The sequence below is a fragment of the Carassius carassius genome, chromosome 30, assembly GCF_963082965.1.
Source record: "Carassius carassius chromosome 30, fCarCar2.1, whole genome shotgun sequence".
Taxonomy (NCBI): Eukaryota; Metazoa; Chordata; class Actinopteri; order Cypriniformes; family Cyprinidae; genus Carassius; species Carassius carassius.
In genome coordinates, this window is record NC_081784.1 from 19,015,841 (window position 1) to 19,043,807 (window position 27,967).

The window sequence follows — 27,967 nt, forward strand, 5'->3', positions numbered from 1 at the left end:
GCATTGTTGGTTTGGCAAGACTCATAATGCTGTCAATAAAGCTTAAGTTGCTAATGGTACCAATTAGCTATTCTGCTTTGTAAGTTTGAAAAGAGAGAGTGCAGGTTAAAATAGTTAACTGGCGTCATTTTATGACTATGATTGACCACTGACCAATAAACTAGCCTTGAAGGACATCACTACTTATCTCACTCTCAATATATAGCAAGGATGAAAATGTCTCAGAAGAGTTAGGAAACTAGTAAGAGAAACAAAGTTTGCTAATAGTTAATAATGTAAAAATGATTTATTATTTTAATATTGTTGCATAGTCCATAGTTGCATTTTATAATTTCTTTGAGCTAACTTATAAGTTCTTCCTGATCATGCTGTCAGGGTTCATTTTGCATTAGTGACTGCACTTTATCTATAATGAGGCATCAGAAATATGTTTATGGTTTGTTTGTTTTTTTGACCAAAACCTAAATTAAAGTTTTAATTTGGCTGAAAACTGAAAGTAAAGGTTTTGTAATTTAATTTGTGTAATTTGTTTTTCATTTGTAGTAAAGTCACATCTCAAATTTTACAACAGAAAACATCTTACATATTGCTATGCAAAATAAGTTTTTTAAAAACATTTTTTCATTCAAATATTTTGGCTACAGAAATTTTGGTGCACCACTAGTATTCTGCATTAGTTATGACTGAGGATTCTGGAGTTTCAAAATGTACTTTAATTCAGTAAATTTCAATTCTAAATATCCTTATCAAATTCTCTCCCACCCTTGATAATTATTGGCAAAATAACACTGAAATACTGAGTGTGGCCAGTATTGATTTAAAAAGAACGTGACAAGCGAGCACTGGTTTTGTTGTGTTTATTGAAAAGGTTTTGATTGACAGCATAATTCCGTCAGGCACAGACTGATAGAGTGGAAAGAGGTTTAACAGCTCGGAAGGGCACAACTAAAACAGAACGGAATGCTCCACAGATAAAGAGATATGGAAAAATAACATAAAACACTGTTAGTCAACTATTCCATTCTTTTGTTAAACAGAGAGGGATGCAGATGCTGAACGACTTTAATTCTGCAAACGTGCTACCTCACCGCGTAAAGAAAGCTATCTACCTGGAATGCAATTCTTCTGTAAGAAAATACTGTAAAGAAGCTTTCATCCCGATTAAAACAAAACAAAATCACCTATTTAAAATCTACTAGACATATAACAATATTTGCAAATTTAAATCTATAGCTTAATTTAATATCTTAATTCTAATAAGAGCTGAATGGCACAATCAAATAGAGCTTAAGAGGAAAAGAACAAATGTGTAAAACGAAAGAGTGTCGACATCAGACAAGTATTGCTCATCGTCCAGGCACTTTAAAAGTGCTGGGGGAACACATCGTCCTTTTCAAACTGTCTGGATGTTCATTGTAAACATTTAAGAAGGCCTTCTTCAACCCCTAAATGCATCTCGACTCTTCCTCCATCCCAAAACACACAAGCATAAGGGAATGCTGTCCTTTGAATAAAAGAAGGTCGTGAAAGCAAACGGGTAAAGAAAAACAAAACGAAACATAAATACAAGGAAATAAATAACGTGGATTTGTGACAAGGAGGGAAAAGGACCAGCAACATTGTTTGATATGTTTGAAACAATACAGAAGGGCTGTCAGTAGTAGAGCGGAGGATGCGGAGGTGAGCCAGAGGTTAAAGGTTGTACAAAAAATGAAGGCAAGAGTGATCGCTCGCCCTGCCATCCCACACCAAACAGTAAACGAACAACTCCACACGTAATGCACAAACACACTGCATCCAACAGAAGATGATGTCCCTCAGCTGGAAGAAGAAATCACAGAACAACGTCATCCGTATCTTTAAGAACCCAATCTGAGAATAAAGGGAACAAAGTGCCTTGCACATATTTACTTTCTCACTCGAAGAAACACCCTGCTTAGGATTTTATTGATGTGGCCGTACATTCAAACCGTTTGTTGCAATAATCACCCCCTCAGCTCCCTCCCAGGCACTTGACAAGTACAAAAATTCAATGGTTTGCAGGAGGAGGGAGTGACTGCTTCACTCGGCACCTGTACAGTCACCCCTATCAAATCTTCAAATCTACAGTTTTCGTAGTTTAGCAGCAAGCGAATCATCCCCCCCCCCAACCCATTATATATTATTGCCAGCTTTCTGCTTGAATGCAACTGTCTGAGGACACCCTGAGACACAACCAAGCTATCCCATAATGCTTTGCTTAGATTCGCAGGGCCAAAGACACTCATCTGACAACCATGCACGCTAGAGTTGAATAGCAATAATGGTTCTGTACTCATTAACATAAAACTCAGAGCAGAGAGAAAGATTTTGGCACTTTGCAAACATACCGACCCGGAGGATTAACTCAAAATATTATTATACATATTCATTAGCAAAAGAGCAAATAAGAGCGACAAACTCATAGTATGGTTTCACCATATATCTATATGCTATGGTAGGTTTTTCCCACATAGCACTCCTTCATATCATAGAGCTGGATGTAAAGACCACAGCGCTCATAATCAGAGAAAAACAACACTGTTTTTTTTTTAACTGTAGTGAATGGATCTGCTTATGACTCATGCATGGAAGCCCAAATATGGAGATTATAATTTCTTTTTTTAAATATACAAAAATTATGAAAAGTGCATTAAGTGTGAGTCTGACTGGTGTTAAAAATGCACACTGGTGCAGTTTCCTCATGAAGAACAGAAGCACTTGTGGTCCTTTTATCATTAAATTCAATACTGAGATAAGGGCAAAGCAACTTCTGGTGTACTGATTTGGTGTTTAGAATTCATCATTTCATAATTTTGCTTTGCTGATATCGCCAATTAGTTTCTCATACATTCTTGTCACTGTAAACTAGGAAATGGAAGAAAACCAGCAAAAATAAAATACAACCCACTGGGTGAAATCTTGCACTTCTGTGGTAAATAACTTATAAAATTGAAAAGAAAAAACCCTTTGTTTACAATACCAAAACCTAACTAGAATTTTTGACCCCTTAAAAACCTTACGTCTATAAATAGCTTTACAAATATACATGTTAATTCAAATAAAACTTTTGTTTTGCTCTTTTAAGATGAAATGTTTACATGATCTCAACAGTGCTCTTAGAATGTTAATCCTTTTTTTTTTTTTTTAAGTACACTGCTACCGACTGTAATATGATACATATTTATATCTATATATTTACAATAAAAACTTTAAGATACATACAAAGCACACAGTTATATACCTTCTAATCAAATCTCACATCTAGGAGACCTTTCTCTCTTTTCTTATTAAGAAAGGATGAAAAATGTTCTTTGTGAGGAGTGGAGAGGAGAGACTGGCCATGGGTTTGATTCTCACTCCAGTCAGATATTGCTGTAAAAACACTTCCTGTCCATGTGTGACAGGACAACTCTATCTGTCACTTCAGAGCTGTGCTCTTACAGTGTCAATCCATTCTTTTTGTTTCCTGTCCAGCAAACTGTCTGTTTTTTTGGTAGGCACGGAATGGTTTGACCCTTCTGACTGTGTTGCGCAAAGGAAAAATGAAACTTACAGAATACAAAAATAGGAATTCTCTTTTCAAAGACAAAAATCTGAATAAATTTGGAAGAAAAGGAGCTGAAGGAGAGGGGAGTAATCCCTCCTTCAGACCTGTGAACAGTAGGAAGTCTGAAGCTTCTTGTTGAGCGTTTCATGAGATCCACACTTCACCAGTAGCCCAGTCTACACTGCGCCACATGCTGGTTCAGTGCAGTGAACCAGAAGATCCCTACAAACCACCATTTCTGTCCCGGGTCCTTATGTTCGTATGACCCCATTGCTGTGGAGGTGAGTTTTAGGGAGGCAGGGCTCGTCAGGTAAAGGGTCGTGAGCAAACACAGAGTCGTCGCCGGAGGAACAGGTGCTGTTGGAGTCTGGGCAGGTTGGGGAGTACTGCTCGAACGACACCGACAGGTCCAGATACTCCTGATGGATCAAATACACACAAGCACACACTTTAGAACTATCAACTTCTGGATAATAATGGTGAAGGTGTGTGGTTGGATGCACGAGAGCTCTTACATCAGTGGAGGTCATGGAAAGAACCCTGTCGTGATCCTCCACCAGCTGTCTGAACGTGGGTCTTTGTGAAGGAACAGCATGCCAACACTCCCGCATAATCATGTACCTGCACAAATCACAACACAGAACAATCCATGCATTTAAAACATGCCAGAAATAACTTTTTCATATGGATGGGCATAGGTGCATCCACGTCATATCGGAATTATTGTAATTATGAGAAAGTGCTCATGTTCTCGTAGAACTCATAATTACTACTCAATAACTTGTAAACTGACTTTTCTGAGAGCACATGCACATGCAACTAGCTTAAGCATTTGTATAACAACTGTTACATGTATTGTATTGTGGGTTTGTCTATCGATTACTCAAATTACACAGATTAGCTGCCTTTTAAACAAATAATTTTGAGTATGAGGATGTGAACAGTGTTCAAGTTGAATGTCTGGATTGTTATCTAGTAATTATGGTAAATAGGACATGGATTGAAAGTAGCAAATATTGAATTGCAAGGTTTCTGCTAAAAATAAAATGCTTTTTTTGTTCAAGAGTTCAGGTTTTCTTGTTTGTACAATTTTGCTGTTGTAATAATACTATTTCACTGTAAAATGAAACAGTATTTAAGAAAAAAATAAATATAAACATCAAACTCTGGAGTTTTATTTATTTATTTTTACTGAAGATATTTAATTCAATTGTAGCTTTTGTGATTTAATAATTGCACTAAACCATATTGGATTTAATCGTTCAGACCCTACTTTACAGCATAATTTTGAGAGATGAATAAAAAATGTCTGAAGCAAAAGAAAATCAAAAGCGTACAGTTCATGAGTGCAGTTGGCAGGTTTGTCCATCCGATGACCCTCCTTCAGCAGTTTAAAGAGTTCCTCCACTGGGATACCTGGGTATGGCGAGCCGCCCAGTGTGAAAATCTCCCACAACAACACTCCATAAGACCACCTGAGATGCAAGAGAGGTCACAGTTCAGAGCAAATAAGGGAAACAATCACACATTTATAGTACAGTACACAACATAAGTCCAATTCAATGACAAATGAAGTGTCTAAGCACTTGTTAGGCCACTATATATGGTGGATGTGCTTGAAATAGTGAAATATCTGTCTGTCTGCCTGTCTCTTTCTGGGGTGTAGATACTTGGCAGATGTGAGAGAGTTTTGTTGGTTCTTACTGAGGCTTATAATGTATGTTGGTGATACAAGCCGTGAGTCTTATTAAACTAGAGCGAGTGTGCATGTGTGTATGCGCACATATGTGTATGTGGGTTAGTGTTATCACAAGCTGCTCTGTTAACTCAGGGCTCTTTTGTTTTGGCCCCATTCCTCCCACACCACCAGTGAGCAGTGCTAATCAAATTAGCCACGCTAAGAGACAGCAGCACACACACACACACACACACACACACACACACACACACACACACACACACACACACACACACACACACACACAGCCAGTTAGAAGCCTTATGATGGCTGAATAACTGGCTCATCATTATATCACTATCTGTTCATTAGCTTAATGTTGGAGTCAAATCTCATTTATGCCCATCAGTGTGGTGCTCACACAAACTCTCGCTCTCTCTTACTCACATACACATACGAGCAGATCGAGTGAATGAAGGGCTCACTACTCATATATCATAGCATAAGTAGAGCCTATAGGCCGAGGCAAATGACATTATTTTATTTCTGCTGTCTAAGGCCAACTGTGATTAAAGAGTGTTTAGACATATTGGAAAGTGTAGCTCCGGGTAGCAGTCTAAGTCTGATGAATGGGTGTTCGGTCTACTGAGAGACAGTGTGCAGTATACTAACATACTAATCAAAACCTGCTGTGCAAACACAGACACACACACTACCGTTCAAAAGATTGGGGTCAGTAATAATATTATTATTTAAAGAAATTAACACTTTTATTAATCTATTAAGGATGCATTCAATTGATCAACAGTGACAGCAAAGATGTTTATAATGTTTCAGAAGATTTCTATTTGAAATAAATGCTGTTCTTTTGAACACTCTATTCATCAAAGAATCCCGAAAAAAATATATCACAAAAATGTTCAGCACAACCTATTATTAAGTTAACTTGTTATTTTTTTATTGATAATAAGATAATAATAACATTGATAATAGTAAGAAATCTTTCTTTAGCTCTAAATCAGCAAATTAGAATGATTTCTGAAGAATCATGTGAGACTGAACTTGAAGACTGAACTAATGATGCTGAAAATTCAGCTTTGCCATCACAAGAATCAATTATATTTTATATAATAGAAAACAGTTATTTTATTGTAATGATATTTCACAAAATTGATGTTTTTACTGTATTTTTGGTCAAATAAATGCAGCCTTGGAACATAAGAGATAACTTTCCCACATTTCTGAATGATAGACTAAATGCACAAAATGCACATACCAATGTTTCCTACAAAATTCAGTTGTATACAGTACACACACACACACACACACACACACACACACACACACACACACATTTATAGATTTATATATTTGTGAATTAAACTACACTAGTCATGCTGTATGTTTATTGTCGAGTGTAGTCAGCATAAGAACAGAAAGATGTGTCTTTGTTTTATGTAACAGATCTAATCCCTTTTAACTTTGTTCAGATATGTTTTGTTTTTTCATGTCTCTGAGCATTGCTGGTGAATTCCAGTGCAGGAAACACTGGCACAATCTCTTGGATAGCTTTGATGCTATCATTGCAGGGTTATGGTGTTCACTTGCATTCCTTTACTGCTTGATGAACTTTATGAACAGATGGCATGATGTGATGGGGGAAAAAAGAAGAGGTATGCATGGCAATGTAAACTCACACATCGCTCTGGTGCGTGTAGACGCGGTCGAACAGTGCTTCTGGTGCCATCCATTTGACAGGCAGACGACCCTGAAAGAACATAGATCAGTCAGAACAACAGCGGTGCTGACCCAGCAAGACATACAGACGCCCAACTAACATCAACAGGCCTGCAGCTTAATCTCCTACTGTCCTGTCTAATACAAATACACTTCTACGTCAACATCGTTCCACTCCCCAATACCCTCTAATCTCCAACTGCCCCATCCAATATCCAAATACTTCACCAACCACACCCCAGAAAACTAAAGCCCGCCGTCACAACACTTAACAGTTTCATTCAACACATTCCTTCTATTTTACCAGTGTTAGGGAAGCTAAGTTGATCTTGCTACAAGCTACTCTAAGCATATTTAAGGTAGTTAAACTACTGTAAAGCAAACTGTAGTTCACATTGATAGCTGTGCAAACAAAGAGAGTTCAGTGCGCCCACGTCCAGGTGCAAGTTAACAGGTTAAAAAGGAGCAAGCATACTACATGCTTTTTTTCTTTTTTTTTTAAATTGACTTCCTAGTACATCCTACTGTTTTTCATAGCATTTAGCTTTGACTACATTCCCAATATGAGGGGCCATGTAAATGTTATGTAAATAAATTTGTGATCCACGCTTTTAAAATTGGGGACAAAAGCACCTTTCAATGAGTTAGACCATGTATGATACGGATAATTATGCAAGTTACTACGCTGCTGATATATAGCTATGAAGCACTATGTCTTCATCATATCCAAAGACTATTCCTTATCACTCATTTGGACAAAAGTCTGAACAAAAATGTAAAAGTAAATAAAAATCTAAAAGTTATCAAACAGTAGTCAGAGTACATTATGCTAAATTAGCTACATTACTAACATTTTTTTTGTACTGTCATTTGTAATCAGTAATGGACTACAACTTGCCAGTAATCTACTCAGCATTGCCTATAATTTGCAGATTATGTTACAGAAAATAGCCAAGTCCAAGTTTGATTGAAGTATTTTCAATCAAATGTATATTTTGCTACAAAAAGACACAAGAATGAGCACAGAATTAGTTCTACCTACACAAAAAGTAATGATTCCAATGAATCTGTGAATCATATTTTAACCAGTTCATCACAATGTGCCTTGCGCTGCTTTATTTAACTTTATTTAAAATTTTATTTTATTATATGTCTCTTAAACATTCCCCTATTGTATAGCTGTATCTTATATTTTATATATTTTCTAGATTTTTAGGCTCTACTGTTAGTGTTATCTGTATGCACCGGGGGCCTGAGAGTAACACAATTTCGATTCTCTGTATGTATGTACTGTACATGTGGAAGAATTGACAATAAAGCAGACTTGACTTGACAATGAATGAACTTGCTAAAATTTTACAGTGCTACATGCTTGAAAATAAGAGTTTTGTTTCCCACAGCTAAGCTAATGTCATGTTACCAAAAATGTAGTGTAGCTAGCAGCACCCCTAGTTCAAGCTAGTTACTCCCCAATAGTGTATTTCACAATGTTCAGTGGGCCAGGTAAACTTGGATCTGCTCAATAGCGCACAGCCCTCGCCAATACCCACACATTCCTATTACCAACTCCAGACCTCAATCAACAGTTCATTCATTTATGACAAGTTGCTCATAAACGCAACTTCAAAAGTTCCTAAACTAGGCACACACAAAATTCAACACCTGCAGGTTTGACATTTGAAATACAGTGTGTGCCCACATCCGCTGTTTTTTAATCCAATGCCACCCAAAGAGCGCTATCCTTCAAGTATTTTGAGATTGATAATAGTGTCGACTTACGTTGGTGGTCTTCTTGTAGTAGTCAATGTTGTGCACATCTCTAGCCAGGCCGAAGTCTGCAATCTTCATCACGTTGTCCTCGGTTACCAGAACATTCCGGGCCGCAAGATCCCTATGGATACACTGGCAACACAAACAGAAAGAGGGCCATCTTTTATACTCAAGTCTGATAAATAGACACTATGACGTACACATCTGGAAAATATAAACTGGCATAGATAGACAGCATTTATAAACGTAAAGCATCTTAAATTATTTCTATTTGAAAAAGTTTACAAACTAAGATAAATAGATGTGTTACCTTCTTTGAGGCCAGGTACTCCATACCCCTGGCGACCTGATAGGCACAGGACACCAGATCTTTAAATGTCAGAGTTTCATTTGGGATTTTACAAGTGTCATATGAGTAGTCCATCCCAGGAGGCCTTCTCGCCCGCAAATATTCCCTAAGATTTCCTTTAGAGGCATATTCCACCAGCACATACAGAGGACCTGTGCGAACAGCCAGAAACAATTTGGTTAGAACATTTAAAAAAAAAAAAAAAAAAAAAAGCCAAACATCAAAGCTGTGGTCTTATCTTGTGTCTGTGTGTGTTCTGACCATTTTGTGTGCAGGCTCCTAGCAAGTTGATGATGTTCTTATGTTTTCCAATCATCTTCATCATCTCCATTTCAGACACAAGGTCCGACAGGTCCTTATCTGTGCCGTCATCTAATAAAACAGTAATTTTGTAAAATATTATTACAATTTTAAATAACTGTTTTCTATTTTAATATATATTTTAAAATGCATTTTATTCCTATGATTGCAAAAAGCTGATTTTTAATTTTTTTTGCATCATTACTCAAGTCTTTAGTGCCACATGATCCTTTAGAAATCATGATGTGCTGATTTGATGCTATTATTATCCACATTGAAAACAGTGGTGTTGCTTAATATTTTTGTGGAAATTATTTGATAAATAGATTATTTGATGAAAAGAATGTTAAAATAAACCAATTTATCTTATATATTATTTATAATTATGCACATCTACTACTTAATGAGTTTTATTTTGTTATCTGTGAGTTATGTTTTTTTGACTCTTTGCTTAAGTTAGGTCAGTTGACTGATTTCTTATGCAGTAAAAAACAAATATAATTTATACCATCTGGACACACTCTCACCTTTGAGCATCTTGACAGCAACAGTGAGAGGTTTGTTGGGTTTCTCTTTATCAATCCCAATGGCTTCTGCCATCACCACCTGCCCAAAGCAACCCTCTCCCAACGGTTTCCCCAGCGTTAGTCTGCAACAGAATCCTCAATCAGCAAAGCACAAAACGCACACAACTTTGTTTACTAATACAATGTCTGGTCTGATTACTATGGTCATTTGATGTTCCCTTCAGCTTGTAACTCACTTTGTACGTGGAAACTCCCACTTGGGGTCAGAGGGCAGTTCCAGCTCAGAAACGTTGGGCAGCATGGGCCCATCGCTGGATGACAGGCGGGCGATCCGGACCAACGGGGTGTTTGAATTCATGGAAGAGTTCGATTCCAAGGACACCTGCTTGGGTAAAGAATAAAAACAGCATGTTATTGTCTCTGAGGGAGAAAAAGACAGTGAGTGTAAGAGCGAGACAGAGAGAGTGGAAGGATCAAGATGTCTATTTTAAGAAGATACTACTCTGAAGTGTTGTGTTACAAACAGAAACATGGTGTTTGTTCCTCAGAGGAGTGCTTCTGGGAGAGAGAGGTTTGTAGCTGTCAGATCTCCACATAATGGACCACAGAAGACTGTGTGAGGCAACATTTCACTGCTGCCGCGCACACACAGCTATGATCTGGAGTTTCGCTGTTGTCTTGTACCAACCGGTGCTTGGAATCCACCAGCCCAATTGGCTCTCTTTCTTCTTTCTTGCATTTGACTCTAAATCCGACTAACAGTAATAATGTAACAGTTTCATCCCAAACTGTGATTGGTTTCTTTCTAGCATTGATTAGCATATTTTTAACCCTCCATAACTGTCTTTGCACAAGAATATCATGACAGTTACATGTTGGCCTATAACTTGAGCACTATTCTTTTAGTTCCTTGCAAGCGCTTCTATTTCCTTTAGGAAATGCAAATCTGTGTAGACTTTCATGAGACACTGAGAAAGTATGTCAGCAACAGGAAGATCAAACTGCCTGACAATGATATCTCAATATTTTGTAAAATAAGAACTGGCTCAAAATCCACACCTACACACACAAACACACACACACTATTTGAATAAAAGAGAAAGAAAAACACTGCAACATGATTATGTAGCTTGCGTTGATTCCAGCGTGACATTGTCAGACTTTGATTGCTGGAAATAACTTGAGGGTAAAAGAAGAAGAGATTGGGAGAGCGACGGAGATTAGAGAGACAGTGTGTGTCAGCTGCAGCTGCTGCGATTTAAAATGTTTAAAACAACTGAGAGAGAGCTAGTTTCACTGGGAGAGAAACATGATATAAACACTGGCAGTCTCCAGGAGAGCATGAATATCCCCTGGCCACATCACATATGACATGCACAAAGTATGTCTTCATAGACACGAATAGCCCAAAGAGCTTTACGTTAAGTGTGCAAACGAGGAGATACAGAGGGAGAAAGAAAAAAGGAAATAGGCTGATCAAATCTTGTATCTACTTTCTGTTACCTGTCTCTTGAGGGGGAATTTGGACAGTTTTTGAACCGGCGGCATGGGGAGAGTCTTCTGCGTGTTCATCCGCATACGGCAGAGGATAATGATGACCATGGTGAGGATGAAGAGCACGCAGCCCGTCACGTAGATGAGGATGTCCGCATAGTCATCCTCTCTCTCCATCTCCACCGCTGACAAAGAGCACAAGAGCACAGGTTAGATGTGCAATGATGAAATTAGGGGACACATGAGCCAATGCGTGACAATATAGATTAAACAAGGACAGTTGTGTGTGGTAGTACGTCCGAATTACATTCATACAACACTCCTTTATACTATTTAGAACCTACTTTTTAAACGGCAGCAAAACGGCAACAATAGATTCAAATGTTTTAAAATGGCTCTCTTTAGTGGCTATTGTCAGGGTCCTAGTGCCAAATGCAAGTCAAATTCGCTGAGTTTTGCTTTGAAGAGTAAATTATACTTTTACTAGGAACTGCAACATAATATGTACAGGTAGCATAAATCAAGTTGTGATAATGTCTGATCCTCATATATGTAAGCAGTAATTCAAAGACAAACATACCATCTTCAAACATCTACTTCTCAGTGCAAAATTTGCCTAAAAGACTTTTCTCTAGAACTAAATGTGGCAAAACACATGTGCGATATAAAATCAGAGGAACAACATCTGCTGAGGGGCGATTAGAAAAATTATTATGGCCAGTACATTTTCTCAGTTCATCCACCTATTTGGCAAAAGGTTCATTTTGGACCCTGTCTGTTTTTTAATACACATAACCACAAAATTCAGTTTATCAACTTGAATAAAATATAAAACCCAACATAAATTGGCTAATAACTACAGCCTCAAGACATTCATTTTAAAAAAAGAGTGACTTTAGAAACAAGCTCCACTATTTGTTAAATTAGAGGTCACGTTAAGTCAATCATCAGTTATTGTTCTATGTTCGAATTTATAAAGCAGAAACCCTGCAGTTAATTTACAGCCACCTTACAAACTAATTAACATGCTATCGCGCCCCCATGCAGGTACAAACATCCCATAATGGCCCTCTCTCCTGGAGGCTTATTTGGCACTTGTGTGATGAGCCTCACAGATAGAGTTCAGTGTCTCTACATGATAAACGGAGAGCAGGGTAACAGAATGAGTGCAGAGTACAGATACTGGGACTGTGTGCCATCAGTAAACACAACAAGCACTTCCATCACGTGCATGTGTGTTCTCGAGTGGAAAAACTCATCATTCGTCTTTTTTCTCTGTGTATGTTATGTTTGAATCTGAAAACAATTACAAACTACCAGGTTGTTTTTAGAAGACTTTAGTCATGCTGGCATATTTAATTTGACGTGAATAAAACTGAGGCTGTTGTCTGCCCTGACTAAGGTCCATAGAGGATATCATTGAAAACATTTCAAAAACATTATAACTGCAAAACTATGATTAAAACACTCAAGAACAATAGAGAAAATATGAAGTGTAGACACATGGGAAGAAAGGATTGAAAAGAAACCCCAGAAAGTGAGACTAGTATACCTGGTAACACTGTAAGCCAGGCAGAGTGATGGTTATAGCCAATCGAGTTCCCTGCCAGACAAGTGTATTGCCCCGCATCCTCAAAAGACACATTGGTCAGCGAAAGAATCTCCAGCTCTTTATCCGTAGTATTTATTCCCGCAGTCTGGAAAAAGCAAGGAGAGATGGAGAGAGAGAGAGAAAAAGAAAGACAGATGCGTAAACCACAACCCTTGAGAAACAGCACCCAACACCGGGAGGAAGATCTGAACGAGTGAAGATGATTTAACCCATCACCAGTAACCCAGAAATCTCACACTCCTGCGAATAAAGAGATGACCTAGAAGCTAAATAAGTAGTGGTGGAAAATTTTACGCCCCATCAGCAGCAGCAGGTCACTTTTTTTTGTCATCCAGATCTATCTGAGGTGCAATGAAAACATAAATAAAGCGTGGAAGAATATTACCAGCTTTAAGCCTAATTTAACCTCTCACTAGATAAAACTCACACCTTGTTATGCAGAAGTGTCTCCCAATACTCAAGAGTGTAGTGTATGAGAAAATCAATAAGAATGTGTATGTGGCACAGCCCCAGCTCCTATTAAACATGCCCTCGTTGCATTGATTGGGGAAGAAGAAAAGCGAGCATTTAAATGAAGCAGACACACACTCGCCTTACATAACAAGTCCTCGAATAAGGTCACTTTATTTAATGTGTGAAAACACGACAAGAAGTGTAAGGAGGAATAGAGAGAGTTTAGGGGAGTTTGACTCTACGCCACCAAAGTCTTGATAGGCATCAGCTGTTTGGAGATAGATTTTTACCTGGCTGGGACACCATGAGCCAGAACGTATTCTCTGACATGCCTACAAAGTTGTGGGCTCTGCACCAGTACTGGCCTGCATCTTTTTCTGACACATTATATAGAGTCAGCGTATCGTGGGCCTCTTTTACCTTACTGACAAAACTCTGCAGAGACACACATACACACACACACACACACACACACACATTTAGTCACTTAATGATTTAAAATATTTGCACAGCTTGTTACCACTTGTTACCACTTTTGTACGATGCTGATAGACTTACGGGCAAATTCACAAAACAGTTGTGCCATTCTGGTATTTTAGTGTAGTATTTTTTTAGTGTGGTATTTCTGGTATTTTAATTTCTTTGATTTTTAAATCTACTTTCTTAATCTTAATTAGTCTTAATTAGACTTCCTGTTTGCTCAATTCAATTGCACAAACTGAATCAAAATTCGTCGAAATCGAAATACTTCTAGATTGTGGCTTATTGACAAAACTTAGAACAATTTATGTTACTCTATTATCACTGAATGAAAGCAGCAAGATGTTGCGTTGTTAACAAATTTGCACAGTTCCTTGTAATCAGGGAACTAAACCAACACAGACAGCACATGCAAATTAACAACACTATCAGCAGATAAAAAATGCATCCCATGAAGATTTATATGTGGTAGTTAAAAACTAAATATTACGAGATAAGAAAAGGAACGAGCTTGGGAAATGTTGCAAACTGGATTCAAACTCATTCCACCTGCACTGGCACCACAACTCAACACGCTAACTGCTAGGCCATCGCTCTGATCTCACTATGTTATAATTAAATGCTCAAATATTGTCTTCAGCCCCTTTATCCACACATATCTGTTTCTGTGTTTATTTCAGACGCTTCATTTGCTTTATTCTCAGTTTCCGTTCTTTTCCTTGATCGCAGGCGTTGTGCCACACATGATCTGTCGCTCAGCACTCTCGGACTGGGAGGGCTGGGGAAGGCTTTAAAGGGTGCGCAGATGAGACTGTGGGGAAGGGAAAAGCCGGCATGCGGCTCCCAGTAAAATACTGTTTCAATTATGTGGGAGTCTAAAATAGCGTGGCGGTCTGGCCAGCCGACGCACTCCCCTCCTCTGCCTGCTGACTCGGCCCTTCCCTTGCTCCCCGCACTCATTTTTTCCATGGCTTTTTCGGGAGTCTCTTCCCTTTTTCCTCCCTGCTCCTCCTCTGAAGAGTGAGTGGGGCAGCACAGCTAATGGCTGTCTCCCTGTGCGACGCCACCACGGCGGTTAGCTTAGCCTAAAACAGATGTCTGCCTCCTCTCTCACTCTGAGAGGAAAAAGAGAGTGAGATACCCCCAATTCTCCAGTTGCATTATGGGTGGGATTAGGAGTTGAGGGAGGTACTCCAAGAGTCACTGAAAACTCAAATGAGACTTAATATGTGGTTTACTTTAAGCTGCACTTGGACACATTTCAAAAAACGCCTTCAACATTTAAGATAGCCCTTTCTAACAAGCACAAAGTAAAACTGTTTTCTTAATAGAGGTTTCAATAAAAAATTTATTAAATCTTTGTATTCTTGAAAAAAGTAAACTGTAATACAAATATTTAAATCATTATCATTGTAACAAATCACAATTGTCTTAATATTAATATAAAGGCATAGTAAATCTGATACATAGTATCTGATGTGCCACTATAGATGACTGTACCTTAAGGATGTTGACGAAGGGGGCGCCATTGGGCCCATACTGGCTTCCATTCACCTCGATGTGTTTGAGCCACTGGATGTGTGGCTGGGCATCACTGTACACCTTACAGTGGAACTCAACATCACTGCCCACCACCACTGTCTGGTTGGCCGGGAGTCCCGCCTGTAGAATGGGCCGGTGAGGAGAACGCTCTGATTGGATGAGAGATGGAGGGCAGTCAGCTATGAAGGTACATTTACAGAAAGCTAGGTTGAATATGTGTGTTGTGTGTTCATACCCAGCACATCAAGTTGGTAAGTATGTTTGATTGTTCCGTGTTTGTTCTGCACCACACATGTGTAGTTTCCCCGGTCAGATGGAACCGCACTCTCCATTACCAAACTCCACTGCTGATGCCTCAACTAGAGAGAGAGGATGACAGAGACAGAGACAGTTTTATTCATAAAGTGGGATATTACATAAGAGGTCCACTTGAATCCTTCTTCAGCTTTTTCTGTAGGCTGAAGAAAAGCAGGTGCTAAACTCTGTGTCTGTATAATGTTATGTGTATGATCCACTGAGCTGATAAATCCGAATTTAATTTGAACCGCATTTGCAAAGTTTGTCAAGACTATGTTTGAATGTTTTCTTGACATTGGTTTATTTGAAAGAGAGACATACAGACAGACAGGTAGGTAGGTAGGTTGGTAGGTAGGTAGATAGATAGATAGATATACATGTCAACTTTTGTATTTCACGGGGAAAAGCATACAGAGAACAACACAAGGATGTGTAAGTTATCTCACACTTATTTATTTTTGGGTTTGTTTTGGAATACCTTTAACAGCACCTGACATGGAAACTATGCCGATTGGTCAGAAAGTCTCACACACAAACCGTGCACCTCAGACACACATCATGCATATATACTCACACACAGAACCATCAATTCAGAGCCAGTGTTGGGGAGTAACTAGTTACATGTAACGGCGTTACGTAATTTAATTACAAAATTAATGTAACTGTAATTAGTTACAGTTACTAAGAAAAAACGAGTAATTAAATTACAGTTACTTATGAAATTTTTAACGATTACAAAGGGGATTACATTTGAATATTTACACACATACACATACAGATTTAACTGATTTCTTTCCCACTGACTATTCTGAGACATAGGCTACGCCCTAATAATTTCCGGGATGCGGAAACACAGTCGTAGAATCCAGTCATAAAAACAAAATGCCTAACGCGGACGGAATATGCCTCATTTTGGATGACTAAATCAAAAGTAGGTCAGTACACTTGAATCAAAACATGACATCGACTAGTGTCTGTGAATATTAAGCCACGAAAATGCAACATATGACTCCTGCACGTTCTGTGTGTCTGTGGAAATCAGGCGCGGACTGGACACCGGGAGAACCGGGACAATTCCCAGTGGCCTGGCAGCCGATTTGGCCCGCTATTTTAATATCATTATTGTATAATTGCCTGCCGATTCGTGCCGAATGTAATAAAGCGATCATTTGCGAATCCGCCATTTGATAATTAAATCTCGTGACTCGCGCGCTCTCCGCGCCTCCGCCAAACGGTTTGGATCAGACTCAGAGTAATCAATGCGAGAGAGAGAGAGAATAGAGTGCACTGTGGAAGCGCACAGCGGAGCCGAAAAGCTGAACTACTGTTCAGGGTTTCAGGTCAGTTTCATCTGTAAAGATGCTTTTTTTGTCTTTGTATTTTTTTTTATTTATTTAATCAAGCAGCAGCACGTTGCTCATGAGTCATCACTCAAAATACGATATAAAAGACATCATTATTATCTGTTGTAATGTTACAGTAGTAATTTAGCTGAAAAATAATCCGATTTTTTGTGGAAGCTACGACAGACAACAACACAACCCTTACGAAAATTAAAGTTTTGTTATTTTACTAATAATCCAGAGAAAATGGTTACTATTGTTTAACTGTGGTAACCAAAAATTATTTTACAAATTTATTTATTTAAAAATAAATAAAAATCCATTTGCAAAACAAAAAACAAAACAAGGTTATTATACTTTTATATAGGCTAATAAAAGCATGGTCAATTTTGTAAGGGAAAAACATGACTCATGTACAGTATTAGGATTTTTCTATAAAGATATTGTAGTATTGTAGAGTATTGTATTGTAATGGGTTGGACACGTTATCCGCATGCCCTCTCACCGCCTACCCCGACAGGTCCTCTATGGGCAGTTATACGCAGCCAACAGGAGACCTGGGGGTCAGAAACGTCGCTACAAGGACCACCTCAAGTCGACCCTGAAAAACTGCAGCATCAACCCTGGAGTCCTGGAAACAACTGCTGCCGACCGCCAGGCATGGAGCTCTGCATGTGGTCTGGGGGCCCAACTGATCGAATCACATCGTACCCAACACAGAACTGTGCTACGTCAGCGCAGACACCAACGCGCCCAGCCACAACTACACCCATCCTCAGATTCAGCACTTACATGCCCCGACTGCGGCAGGACATGTGGCTCTCGGATTGGGCTTTATAGCCACCTTCAATGGCACCGCCGACAGCAGCGGCTGCCTCAACACTCCAACAATGCATCCTAGAAGTGACGTCAGCTTCGAAATCGATGGACTGCATAAGAAGAAGAAGTATTGTACAGTATAGTTTTGTTCAATCTTGAGTATTAAAGTCATGAGAGAGATGGATAACAGGGCAAAATAAAGAGACTGAAGAGAAAAATGGAAGTGAAGGTGCAGTTCAGGAGAGAACTTTTAATTATTTTGCATGTCCCCAAATGAAAGATTTAAACCTTTTTTATGTCAGGTCCATACAAAAAATAGTTTTGTCCATGAATTTGTTTGTATGAGTTTGAATTTTCCAGTCTGAATTTTTTTCCCAGTCCGCCCCTCCTGTAAATTAATGGCAAAGATATGGTTTCATTTACTACACATAGGCCTACTGAAGCTCGCAGTGTTTTCAACCTCTGCTGCCTCAATATAGGAGTACACGAGCACATAAACATAATTTCTAGAACTGCTCTGTGTCACTTCATGCATTTTACTTATTTTGAGAAAACTATCATCATATACAGAGACAGCAGTTTCAAAAAAACACCAATGTTTCAGGAGTTTATTACACAGAATACGTCACATGCTTATTAGATAACTGTATTTGAGTTGATGTATGTGATTTTATTTATTATTATTTAATTTTCACAAATTTAGAAAAGTAATCAAAAAGTACTCAAAAGTAATTAGTTACATTACTTTAATAAAGTAATTGAAAAAGTTACACTACTATTACATTTTAAACAGGGTAACTTGTAATCTGTAACCTATTACATTTCCAAAGTAACCTTCCCAACACTGTTCAGAGCACATTCTAACTACATGTCTATCTCTGCTTCTTTCCATTTCTCTTGCACTCTGTCTCTCTCTCATTCCTCCTCTATGTACTTCGAAGGTCTGAGTGGAAAAAAATGTAACTGTGTAAATATTATGGGCTTTGTTTTTGAACAGTTGCATGGTAACATTGCCTGAGCGGGCAACACTCACACAGACAAACGCACATGCCTAAGAAAGTTGGCAAGGGCGCCTGTGCCCCCTGCACTCCTCCTCCCCCTTGTCTTCTAGATCCTCACCTTCTCTCAGGCAGCTCTCACTGGCTCACTCTCACTCAGTGAGGCTTTGGTGCTTCCTGACTGAAGTGTGTGTGAGTGAATGTTTGTATGGGAGTGGTTGACATTTAATGTATCCATTGATTTTTTTTAATCAAAATATTAGGTTAAAATTAATATGAAAGTCTAAGGGAAATTATACTGTATTGTATATTGTATGTCATGTAATTAGTGACTACACAATATTTTTTAAATATATAAATAAAAAGTAACTTCCATGGTTAAACATTATTTCGAAAAGGTGTTTAAATGATATGATATGATATATATATATTTACATTTAGTCATTTTGAAGAGGCTTTTATCCAAAGAAACTTATAATTGGGGGATACATAAGCGATTCTTCTTCTCTACAGGAAGTGTTTGTAATACCAAGTTTTAGACATTGTTCAAATAAGTACAAGCTAAAAAGAGAAGGAATAAATAAAGAGAAAGACAATTTATTTTCTTTCTTTTTTTACTGATGAAGTCAAGTAGCGTCGAAACAGAAGAGTTTTCAGAGGTCACTTGAAAATTGTCAGGGATTCAACATTTCGGATAGGGGTGGGAAGATCATTCCACCAGCCAGGAATGGTGAAGGAGAATGCTCTGGAAAGTGATTTTTAGCCTCTCTGTGATGGTACCATTAGGCGTCGCACACTAGCTGATCTCAGACTTCTGGAGGGGCTGTAGAGTCATAATAATTAGTAGAAGTAGGTGGGTGCTGAGTCTGTGGCTGTTCTATATGCAATCATCAATGTCTTGAACTTGATGCGAGCTGCAACTGGTAGCCAGTGCAAGGAGATAAAGAAAGGTGTAACATGGACTCTTTTGGGCTTGTTGAAGACCAGTCATGCTGCTGCATTCTGAATCATTTGTAGAGGTTTGACTGTGCATGATGGAAGTCCAGGCAGAAATGTTTTGCAGTAGTCCAGCCTAGAAATGACAAGGGCCTGGACAAGAAGTTGTGCAGCATGCTCCATTAGAAAGGGCCTGATCTTTCTGATGTTATGCAATGCAAACCTGCAAGATTTGGCAGTCTTTGCAATGTGGTCTTTGAAAGGTCAGTTAGTCATCAAAGGTTACGCCAAGATTTCTGACTGAAGTTGATGGGCTAATTGTAGAAGAACCTAGCTGGATGGTGAAATCATGCTGTAGAGTTTGAGTGGCAGGGAAGACAAGGAGCTCAGTCTTTGCCAGGCTGAGCTGTAGATTATATCCTTTCATCCATGCCGAGATGTCCGACAGGCAGTCTGAAATCCGTGCAGCTACCATTGGATCATCTGGTTGAAATGAAAGATGTGCCTGTATAATGGGACCCAGTGATGTCGTGTATATGGAGAAAAGGAGGGGTCCAAGAACTGATCCCTGAGGAACCCCAGTGACAAGTTGATGTGCTTTGGACACCTCCCCTCTCCAACCCACCCTGAAAGACCTACCACTGAGATTAAATATATATGTACTGTATATGTATATTAATTTACTGTTGAGCAACTTTAGAATAAAGGAAATAAATATTCCTCTGAGCTACATCAACTCAAGCTCAGCCCCCCTTTCATTGAAATCCTAGATTCGCCTTGTTAACTTCCCAAAAGTATTTTATGTCAGCTACCCATGTGCATTGAGAATATGAGAGAGCGGGAGTTAATTTAGGACACTATCTCACTTGACACTGACATGTTGTGTGTGTGTGTGTATACGACATTTATCTCAATGTGTCTGCTGAAAAGAAATGCTGTGAAGAATTCTCAGCTGTTCATCAATCTACCCGAGCACTTTATCTAGAGGGAATGGGAGGAGAGAGTTAGTACATTTATCCCATCCTTCATCAAAAGATAAGAGCTGAAAAGTGTTGCGATGTCAAGCTGTACCCAGCAGATTCAGAGAAAAAAACAGCACAAGAAAGACCCAAGCAGAGGTCTGATAATCAGTCGAAAAGCGCCCCCTAAATTCCTCCCAGCATTATGCTTTTAACATATTAAGCCTCTTTAACTCTGATGTCAGACTGGGGTTAGGTGTTAAGACCAGTGCCATTTTTGTTGATTCTGTTCAACTGAATTGTGAAGTGCAGAGAATATTGGGAGTTTACAGACTCAGGAGGTGCTAAGAAGCTCAGGTCTCTCTTGAGTATGTGTGTGTGTGTAAGTGTATGTCCAGGATTTATGGTTGTGTCAAAACTGTGTGAACTCGTTCCGACAGTGGTGCTGTTTAATTTGACCCACAGAGGCAGGAAGCAACTTAAAAAAAAAAAAAAAAAAAAAAAAAAAGGGGTTCTTTTTCTCTCTCTCAATAAAAAGTAGTACAGTAGTCTCACTGGAAACACCCTGTTTCACCATTAAAAGAAGCCATCGATATTGTACAGATGGCCCATAATCATACAAACCCTAATATGAAAGTCTGCCCTAGAAAATGAACTACATGGCTATATCAGTCAGTTCGTATTGATAAAGAGAACTATTATCACTTAAAGGTGAAGTGTATTTAGCGGTCACTAGTGGCAAAAAATGAATGTCAAAACAATTGTTTCCAAACAGGTTTCACGAAGAAATTGTTCTTTGTGAGTTTTGTTTGTGCCTTTTAAGTACATTTTCTACAGAGCAGAATTATTTTATTTTATTTAATTTGTGAAATAATCTGTTTTTATTACTTTTTCCACACCAGTCTGTTATTGTGGTGTCAGCTATTTCATATAAACCCACCCTGTACAACAACTGGTAATTTTTTGTTATGTCAGTCAGATAGAAATCCAGTCATTTCAATGGGAATCAACATGAAGGAGAAAGATTTCCCTAAGCAGATTTCACACTGGATTCAAGATGGTTGTGTAAATTTGCAGTGTTGATCATAAGAAAGCTGCTTAGTTTAAAAGTAACTTCTATGTGAACTATGCTTCAAACATTGCTACTATTGACAATGGAAAATTGACCTTTGTTGCACACATACTTCTCTAATGTGACCGGAACCTTTATTGGAAAGAAGCTGCAAAGTGGACTAGCCTTATGTTAAACAGCAAAAATCAGGCTACATGAGAAAAGTGAACATTAAACACTTGATCTTTAAACATATTTTTTACACATAAACGAATAACAAATCACACCTAAGTAGTTAATAAAGACATACACTGCTGTGGCCTTCAGACAAAAGGCACATTTTAGGTGGATTAGAGATTCAGTGATGCTCCAAGCTTGTAGAATTTATCGCCGGTGGTCCCACAGAGCACTGCAACTGAAATTGAGTCATCTCTCAGAGGACGTAACAGTCTTTCCTCAGCTTGCTCGTCAGTTGAGCTGTTGAATATGTTGCTCGCATACACACACTCAAATGCACAAAACATCAGTTTGTGTGTGTGCGTGAGGTGTGACTAACCCACAGTGCTGCAGATTAGCATTCTAACAATGCGACTCCGGCTGCCATATGTGAGCATGACAAAAGCCACGCCTCCCCCTGCCAATCAAGGTTTCTAAATCGCCACGACAACACCCTCTCGGAACCTCCCCCTTCTGATGACTCAATAGAGAGTTGACCTTTGACCTTAGAACCCTGCCAGTCAGGCACAGAAAGTGTCTGAGGTGTTGTGTCTGTTTGTATGTGTGTTTGTATTAATGTGTGTGTGGCCGTTTGAAGGGAAAGCTATGGGAAAGTCAACTGTCTAAACAAATCCATGGATCGTTTCAAACAATGAGAGTACAGCCTGTGACTCATTTTCTTGCATTTAAAACTTTTTCGGCAATCTTACTGCATTTAAAACGCCCTGACCGTTGGCCAGAGAGTTAGTGGAACTTCACTGTGCCAATAGAAACATAATAATAGCATCATTGTTCCCCTTGCAATGCAAAAAGGAGCTTTAAGATGGAATATGCTGATCTCTCAGGGAACTCCTCATGTTTAATTTTGCGTGACGCTCTGCATTTTAACACATCGTTAAGTGCGTTATCAAGCCATTAGGCCTGTCATATCCACACACACAATAGGGTCAGACATACTTATGCATAAATATAAGAGCTGTGACTTTTAGCCTTGGCCTTAATAGAGACAGAAGACATTTAGGGTGAGCTGTCAAGCTCCTGTGTATGTATGTGTTAAATAAAGCTATTATGATGCTGTCAGAGATCTCTAGACCAACAGTGACTGTGCTGATGTGGAGGGCAGGTCTGGTATAAAGGATGACCCTGGGTCAGTGCAGACCCCTGGTGTGTGTATACGTGTGTGTGTTTGTAAGGGTGGTCTGGTCACACTATGGCCATGGAAAGGTTGAGAGGTCAATGTTTTGTTTCTAAATGTCTCTCTTAGGGGACACTGGTTATTTTCTATGCATATAGGTCAACGTAGTGTTAAAGAATCTGAATGTTTATGTCCAAAAATAAGTCATTCAGAAGATCCCAGTTGTGTTTTAAATGTTGATTTTGTTTCGAGTTATAGTGCTTTCATGCTATAATTTTATTTTATTTTTTTAACCAATATGTGTGTTCCCTGGGAATTGAACCCACTACCTTCTGCACTGCTAACGCAATGCTCTACCACTGAGCCACAGGAACAAGATTGTTGACATACAGTGACAGTATAGAGCTATAAATACGATTTTGGATAGCAAAGCTTAGGTAATTTGGTCTTGGAAGAACTACATGAGAAATACTGATCACATAGAGATCTTTTGATTTTAGACTTTCATATCTTTGCAAATCTGAGCACAGTTTGAGATCTCATCTGAAGAGGGGATGTCTAAAAGGAGAAAATTCTGTAAAAGTCTTTAGTGAAAGTCTCAATTTGTTGTCAATTTCATCTCAAGGCTATTTAGAAGAAACAATTGAGATGGTAATTCATGGTTTTTCTTTCCTGTGGGGAAAATGTGTGCCTCTTCAGGAAAATTGTGTTTAATAATGCTGTAGTATTTAAAGGGATAATTCACAGAAAAATCTAAATCGTGAACTCACACTCGTTTAGCTCTAAATCTTACTTCTCTGAAACACACACACACACACACACACACACACACACACACACACACACACACACACAAAAAGGATGGTAAATGATGACATCAATTTAATTTTTGGGTGAACTTTCCTTTAAATTGTGGGGGTTAAGCATTAAGGAGCAACAGCTCTGAAAAATGGTAATAATAAATAAAAATAATCTAAAGAATCTGTGGATGGCCTCCAAAGCACATCATAATCAACACCTGCACACAAACGCATCAACACATAAATAACAAGACCACACAGAACTTTGTGTTCTTCTGTTCTTTCAGAGGAGCCGCAACAGGTGGAAATATCCTCTAGAGATGACAAGTAAATAATAAAATTCAGAGCGAGAGAGTGAGAGAGAGAGTTCTTGAAGGAGCAGATGTTGGGGATCTGTGTAAATTATTACTAATTGCCAATTCTTATTATCTCTAATCCTAAACACACATGCAAACGCACATGTTCTTAATCAATATTTATATTGTCTTACTTTAATCCCGCCCATTCTCTGCTCTCCCTTGAATTCCTTCCCATTTTTCAGCCAGTGGATGGTGGGAGTGGGGTTGCCGGCAGCAGGACAGCGGAACTTCACTGTATTAGCGGCGGGAACGGCCAGTAGTTTCTTCTCCATCCGGTCAGGACGGGTCCAGTATGGAGCTTCTGTTAGAAATTAGAATAAAATCAGAAGCTGCTGAAAATAGCAACTAAACATGACATTTTGAAAGTTTACCAAAAAACATATCAGTGTGAATCCATGGGTGCAAATGGACCAAATATAAGTGTATGTTGACATGCAGCATGTTTAAGGGGGTAGGGTGTTCCCTCTCCGGGAGTCTTCGTGTGGGTGAATGTTTATGGAAAGTTTTAACTTGCTCGCCCTGTGGCAGCGTCAGACTGGCTGCCTAATTCCCAGACTGAATTAAAATTTGTTTGGAAAAGCAAACACTCTTACATACACTCTTATGTGAATGTGAGGCGCGTCTATGCTCTTGTAGAAAGAACTCTGAAAGATTCCCAGTGTTAACTCCTTCACAGAGCCATGAACACACAATGTGGATTCCTAATCATAACCTATTATAATAACAGAGCAATTTTCCTACATTTAATCTTCCCACAAATTCAGTTTATGTTGACTGTCGTGTGGTCAGGTCTGTGTTTATGCTTCCTAGTAACTAATGCCAAATATCAAAGCATAAATACTTACAGTAAGATCCTTTAGCTAAAATAATAGTCATTATTTTTTATTTTAAGACAAGTCTTGAACTTTGTGTGTATGTGTCTTTAAGAGACTGAGTAAACATACTTTCATCCCTCCTCAAACAATTAACTCCAGATCAGATCAACCCGCAAACTTGGCGATTAAACCCACAGACGCCACATTTCGCTCCAGACATACATGCGAGCTCATAAGCACACATCTGTGAATGCGCGCACACACATACACACACAATAAACTCATTAACAGACTGAATATAATTCTCTCTTGCGTTATTTGTTCATGCTATCAGATGGTGAATGTAAAGGGTGATTGGCAGGCTGGCATTTCTTTTGACATAACCAACATACTAAAGCCTGTACACACACACACACACACACACACACACACAAACACGTGCACACACACACACATTTTTCCAGTTCCATTCTCAGATGGTCAGTGATCCGCCAGGACCACAATATGGATCTGTACCCAACAGTGGACCTGGCGCCATACGTGTGTTTGTGTGGTTTGCTATTTAACAGAGTTCAGTACAGACAGTTTAAGCTTTAATGTGGGAACCGCAAATCTATAGTGACCCAACTTTTTTTTCCATTTACTTTTATTCTACATCCAAAAAAGTCATCAAAGTATAACACAACTCTACACAGCTGATATTACGCACAGCTTGCTTCAGTCAGCCAAACTGAGAGCAGTAACCAGCACTGCATCATTAAGATATTACAGAATGATGTCATCAGATGTCACACGACCTCAGCTCTTCTCAAATGTTCCAGAGAGCCCAGACTTCACAGCTCTCAGCTCCAGTGTGCTGATCTCGCTCTCTCTCTCTCTTTCTTTCTTAATTAGAGCTGGATTACTGGTCATTAAACTCTAAAGGGTTTTGGGTTTTTGCTTAATCCCTTGTTTCATGCCCTCCCCTCAACCCCTCAACCCTCCCCCAACCCCGATCCCACCACAGCATACAGATGCATTAGCTTTCAGTTCCCTTCCCTTCCCTTCCCTCTCTCTTTCATTCTTTGTGAAAAATCACAAATAAGATCTCTTCCAAATCTCAGTTGTTTCTCCTACAGAACAATGAGATTAAATAAAGATAAAATGGAAAAAGTCTCCAGAATCTCATTGTTCTCCCTCAGAATACGATGCCAATAATCTTTTATGTGTCTCATGTAGAGACTTTTATTTTTAATTCGATTTTTGTTATTGTTTTTTTACTTAAGACTTAGTTAGTTTGATTAGCTTTTTTCTTCTTTAAATATAGTAAAATTTTGATTTCAGTTTTAGTTTTGAAACTTATGTTTCCATGACAAAATGTAAAAAAAATATTTAGTTTTCAAGTTTAAGATTTGCATCTAATTTTTTACTCTATTGACAAACTGTATATAAACATGATTACATTTATCTCTATTTTTATTGCATATTTTTTTAATTTGGAAAGAACCAGTGATTCTGATTCTCTTGCTATACTGACACATATTTGCCTGCACAGACATTTATCAAAACGTGTCTAAAATATATATTTTTTAAATCAATTGTGTCACTGAGTTGAGAACCTACCAACACTAAAACACAGAGAAATTAAATCTTCCTCGTTTTTTTCTTTACTTGTTATACACAGTCAAATATATTGTGGCATTTTCTCAGATTTTGAGTCACATTTCAGTTGACGCTGTTCGACTTTAAGCTGTTTCTCTTCTTTTCCCTTCCTCTCTCTTGATTTCTTGTGAGAATTTGCATTTTAGTATCAAGTGGGGGAAAAAAGCAGCTGATGAAATGAGAAGCAACCTTATTCCAGCTAGAAAAGACAGAAATCTCATGCATTTATTACACAACAGAGAGACCTCATGAAATCTCAATCAAAAAAGAGTATTAAAATGAGAAATAAGAGGGTGAAACACACCATTTCCATTACCTGCATCGTCCTCATCTTCATCATAGTCCTCATCATCACCAGAGGACAGCGAGTCTAAGGGAGAAAGAATGACATAGAGAGAGAGAACAATCTCATTACTACACAGTACAGTGGCCTTTCTGTATGAACAATGAACCTATTCATATGATCTGCAGAATGAGGAAAATAAACTGATAACAAATCAAAACCAATTACTGCACACACACACACACACACCCTCAAACACTCACATACACAGCGGTTAATGGATGGCAGATGTTAGCAGAGATTAAAACGTCTCAGAGATTTCTGATAACAGCTGTATTTTTACACACGTCCTGAAATACACGTGCACAAACACACACTCTTATATCCGGCTTCTAAATGAACAGAGTCAGAGGGGGAAAACCCCCCCGCAATGACCCTAAAAAATAGATTATTCTGTTTTCAGCTCCTCCTCTGTGAACATTTAGAGTACACAGGTAACACTGTACAGCACACACTCCTAAAATACCCTAACCTAAAATCCAACACTAGGCTTATTTAGTGCTAAAGATATGCTGTTACTGGGACACTGAAGCTTTCTGTGTGTGGCTTTCACAGTGTTAGTTGCACCAAACCATCAGATTTATGCTATATTTTCCTGTTTTGTGGCTTAACCGTCTTCAGCTGCTACTGAAGGTCTGTCTTTACAAATTTTTTAAGTTCTAATGGTTTGTTGTTGTTCTGTGGTGTTACATGTTTTTAAAGGATTAGTAGACCCAAAAGTGAAAAACTGCATAAGACGTCAATG

At 38.6% G+C, this 27,967-nt stretch overlaps 1 protein-coding gene across 3 annotated transcripts in view; it reads right to left on the reverse strand.

Moving 5' to 3' along the window:
- Positions 1-842: 842 nt before the first annotated feature.
- The window catches only part of LOC132110829 (fibroblast growth factor receptor 3), a 45,264-nt gene continuing 18,139 nt past the window's right edge, over positions 843-27,967 (reverse strand). Inside the window, exons 4-18 of one of the 3 annotated variants that reach the window (XM_059517828.1) lie at positions 27,196-27,249; positions 24,555-24,724; positions 15,746-15,869; positions 15,469-15,659; positions 12,976-13,120; positions 11,433-11,608; positions 10,166-10,314; positions 9,930-10,051; positions 9,364-9,474; positions 9,064-9,254; positions 8,763-8,885; positions 6,944-7,014; positions 4,906-5,043; positions 4,084-4,189; positions 843-3,987 (exon numbers count right to left, since the gene is read on the reverse strand). In XM_059517828.1, coding sequence (XP_059373811.1) covers positions 3,820-3,987; positions 4,084-4,189; positions 4,906-5,043; positions 6,944-7,014; positions 8,763-8,885; positions 9,064-9,254; positions 9,364-9,474; positions 9,930-10,051; positions 10,166-10,314; positions 11,433-11,608; positions 12,976-13,120; positions 15,469-15,659; positions 15,746-15,869; positions 24,555-24,724; positions 27,196-27,249 — 2,039 coding nt within the window. In that variant the 3' untranslated portion in view covers positions 843-3,819. Of the gene's footprint in view, positions 3,988-4,083; positions 4,190-4,905; positions 5,044-6,943; positions 7,015-8,762; positions 8,886-9,063; positions 9,255-9,363; positions 9,475-9,929; positions 10,052-10,165; positions 10,315-11,432; positions 11,609-12,975; positions 13,121-15,468; positions 15,660-15,745; positions 15,870-24,554; positions 24,725-27,183; positions 27,250-27,967 lie in introns of all 3 variants that reach the window. The other 2 variants (XM_059517827.1, XM_059517826.1) reach the window with 2 other exon arrangements.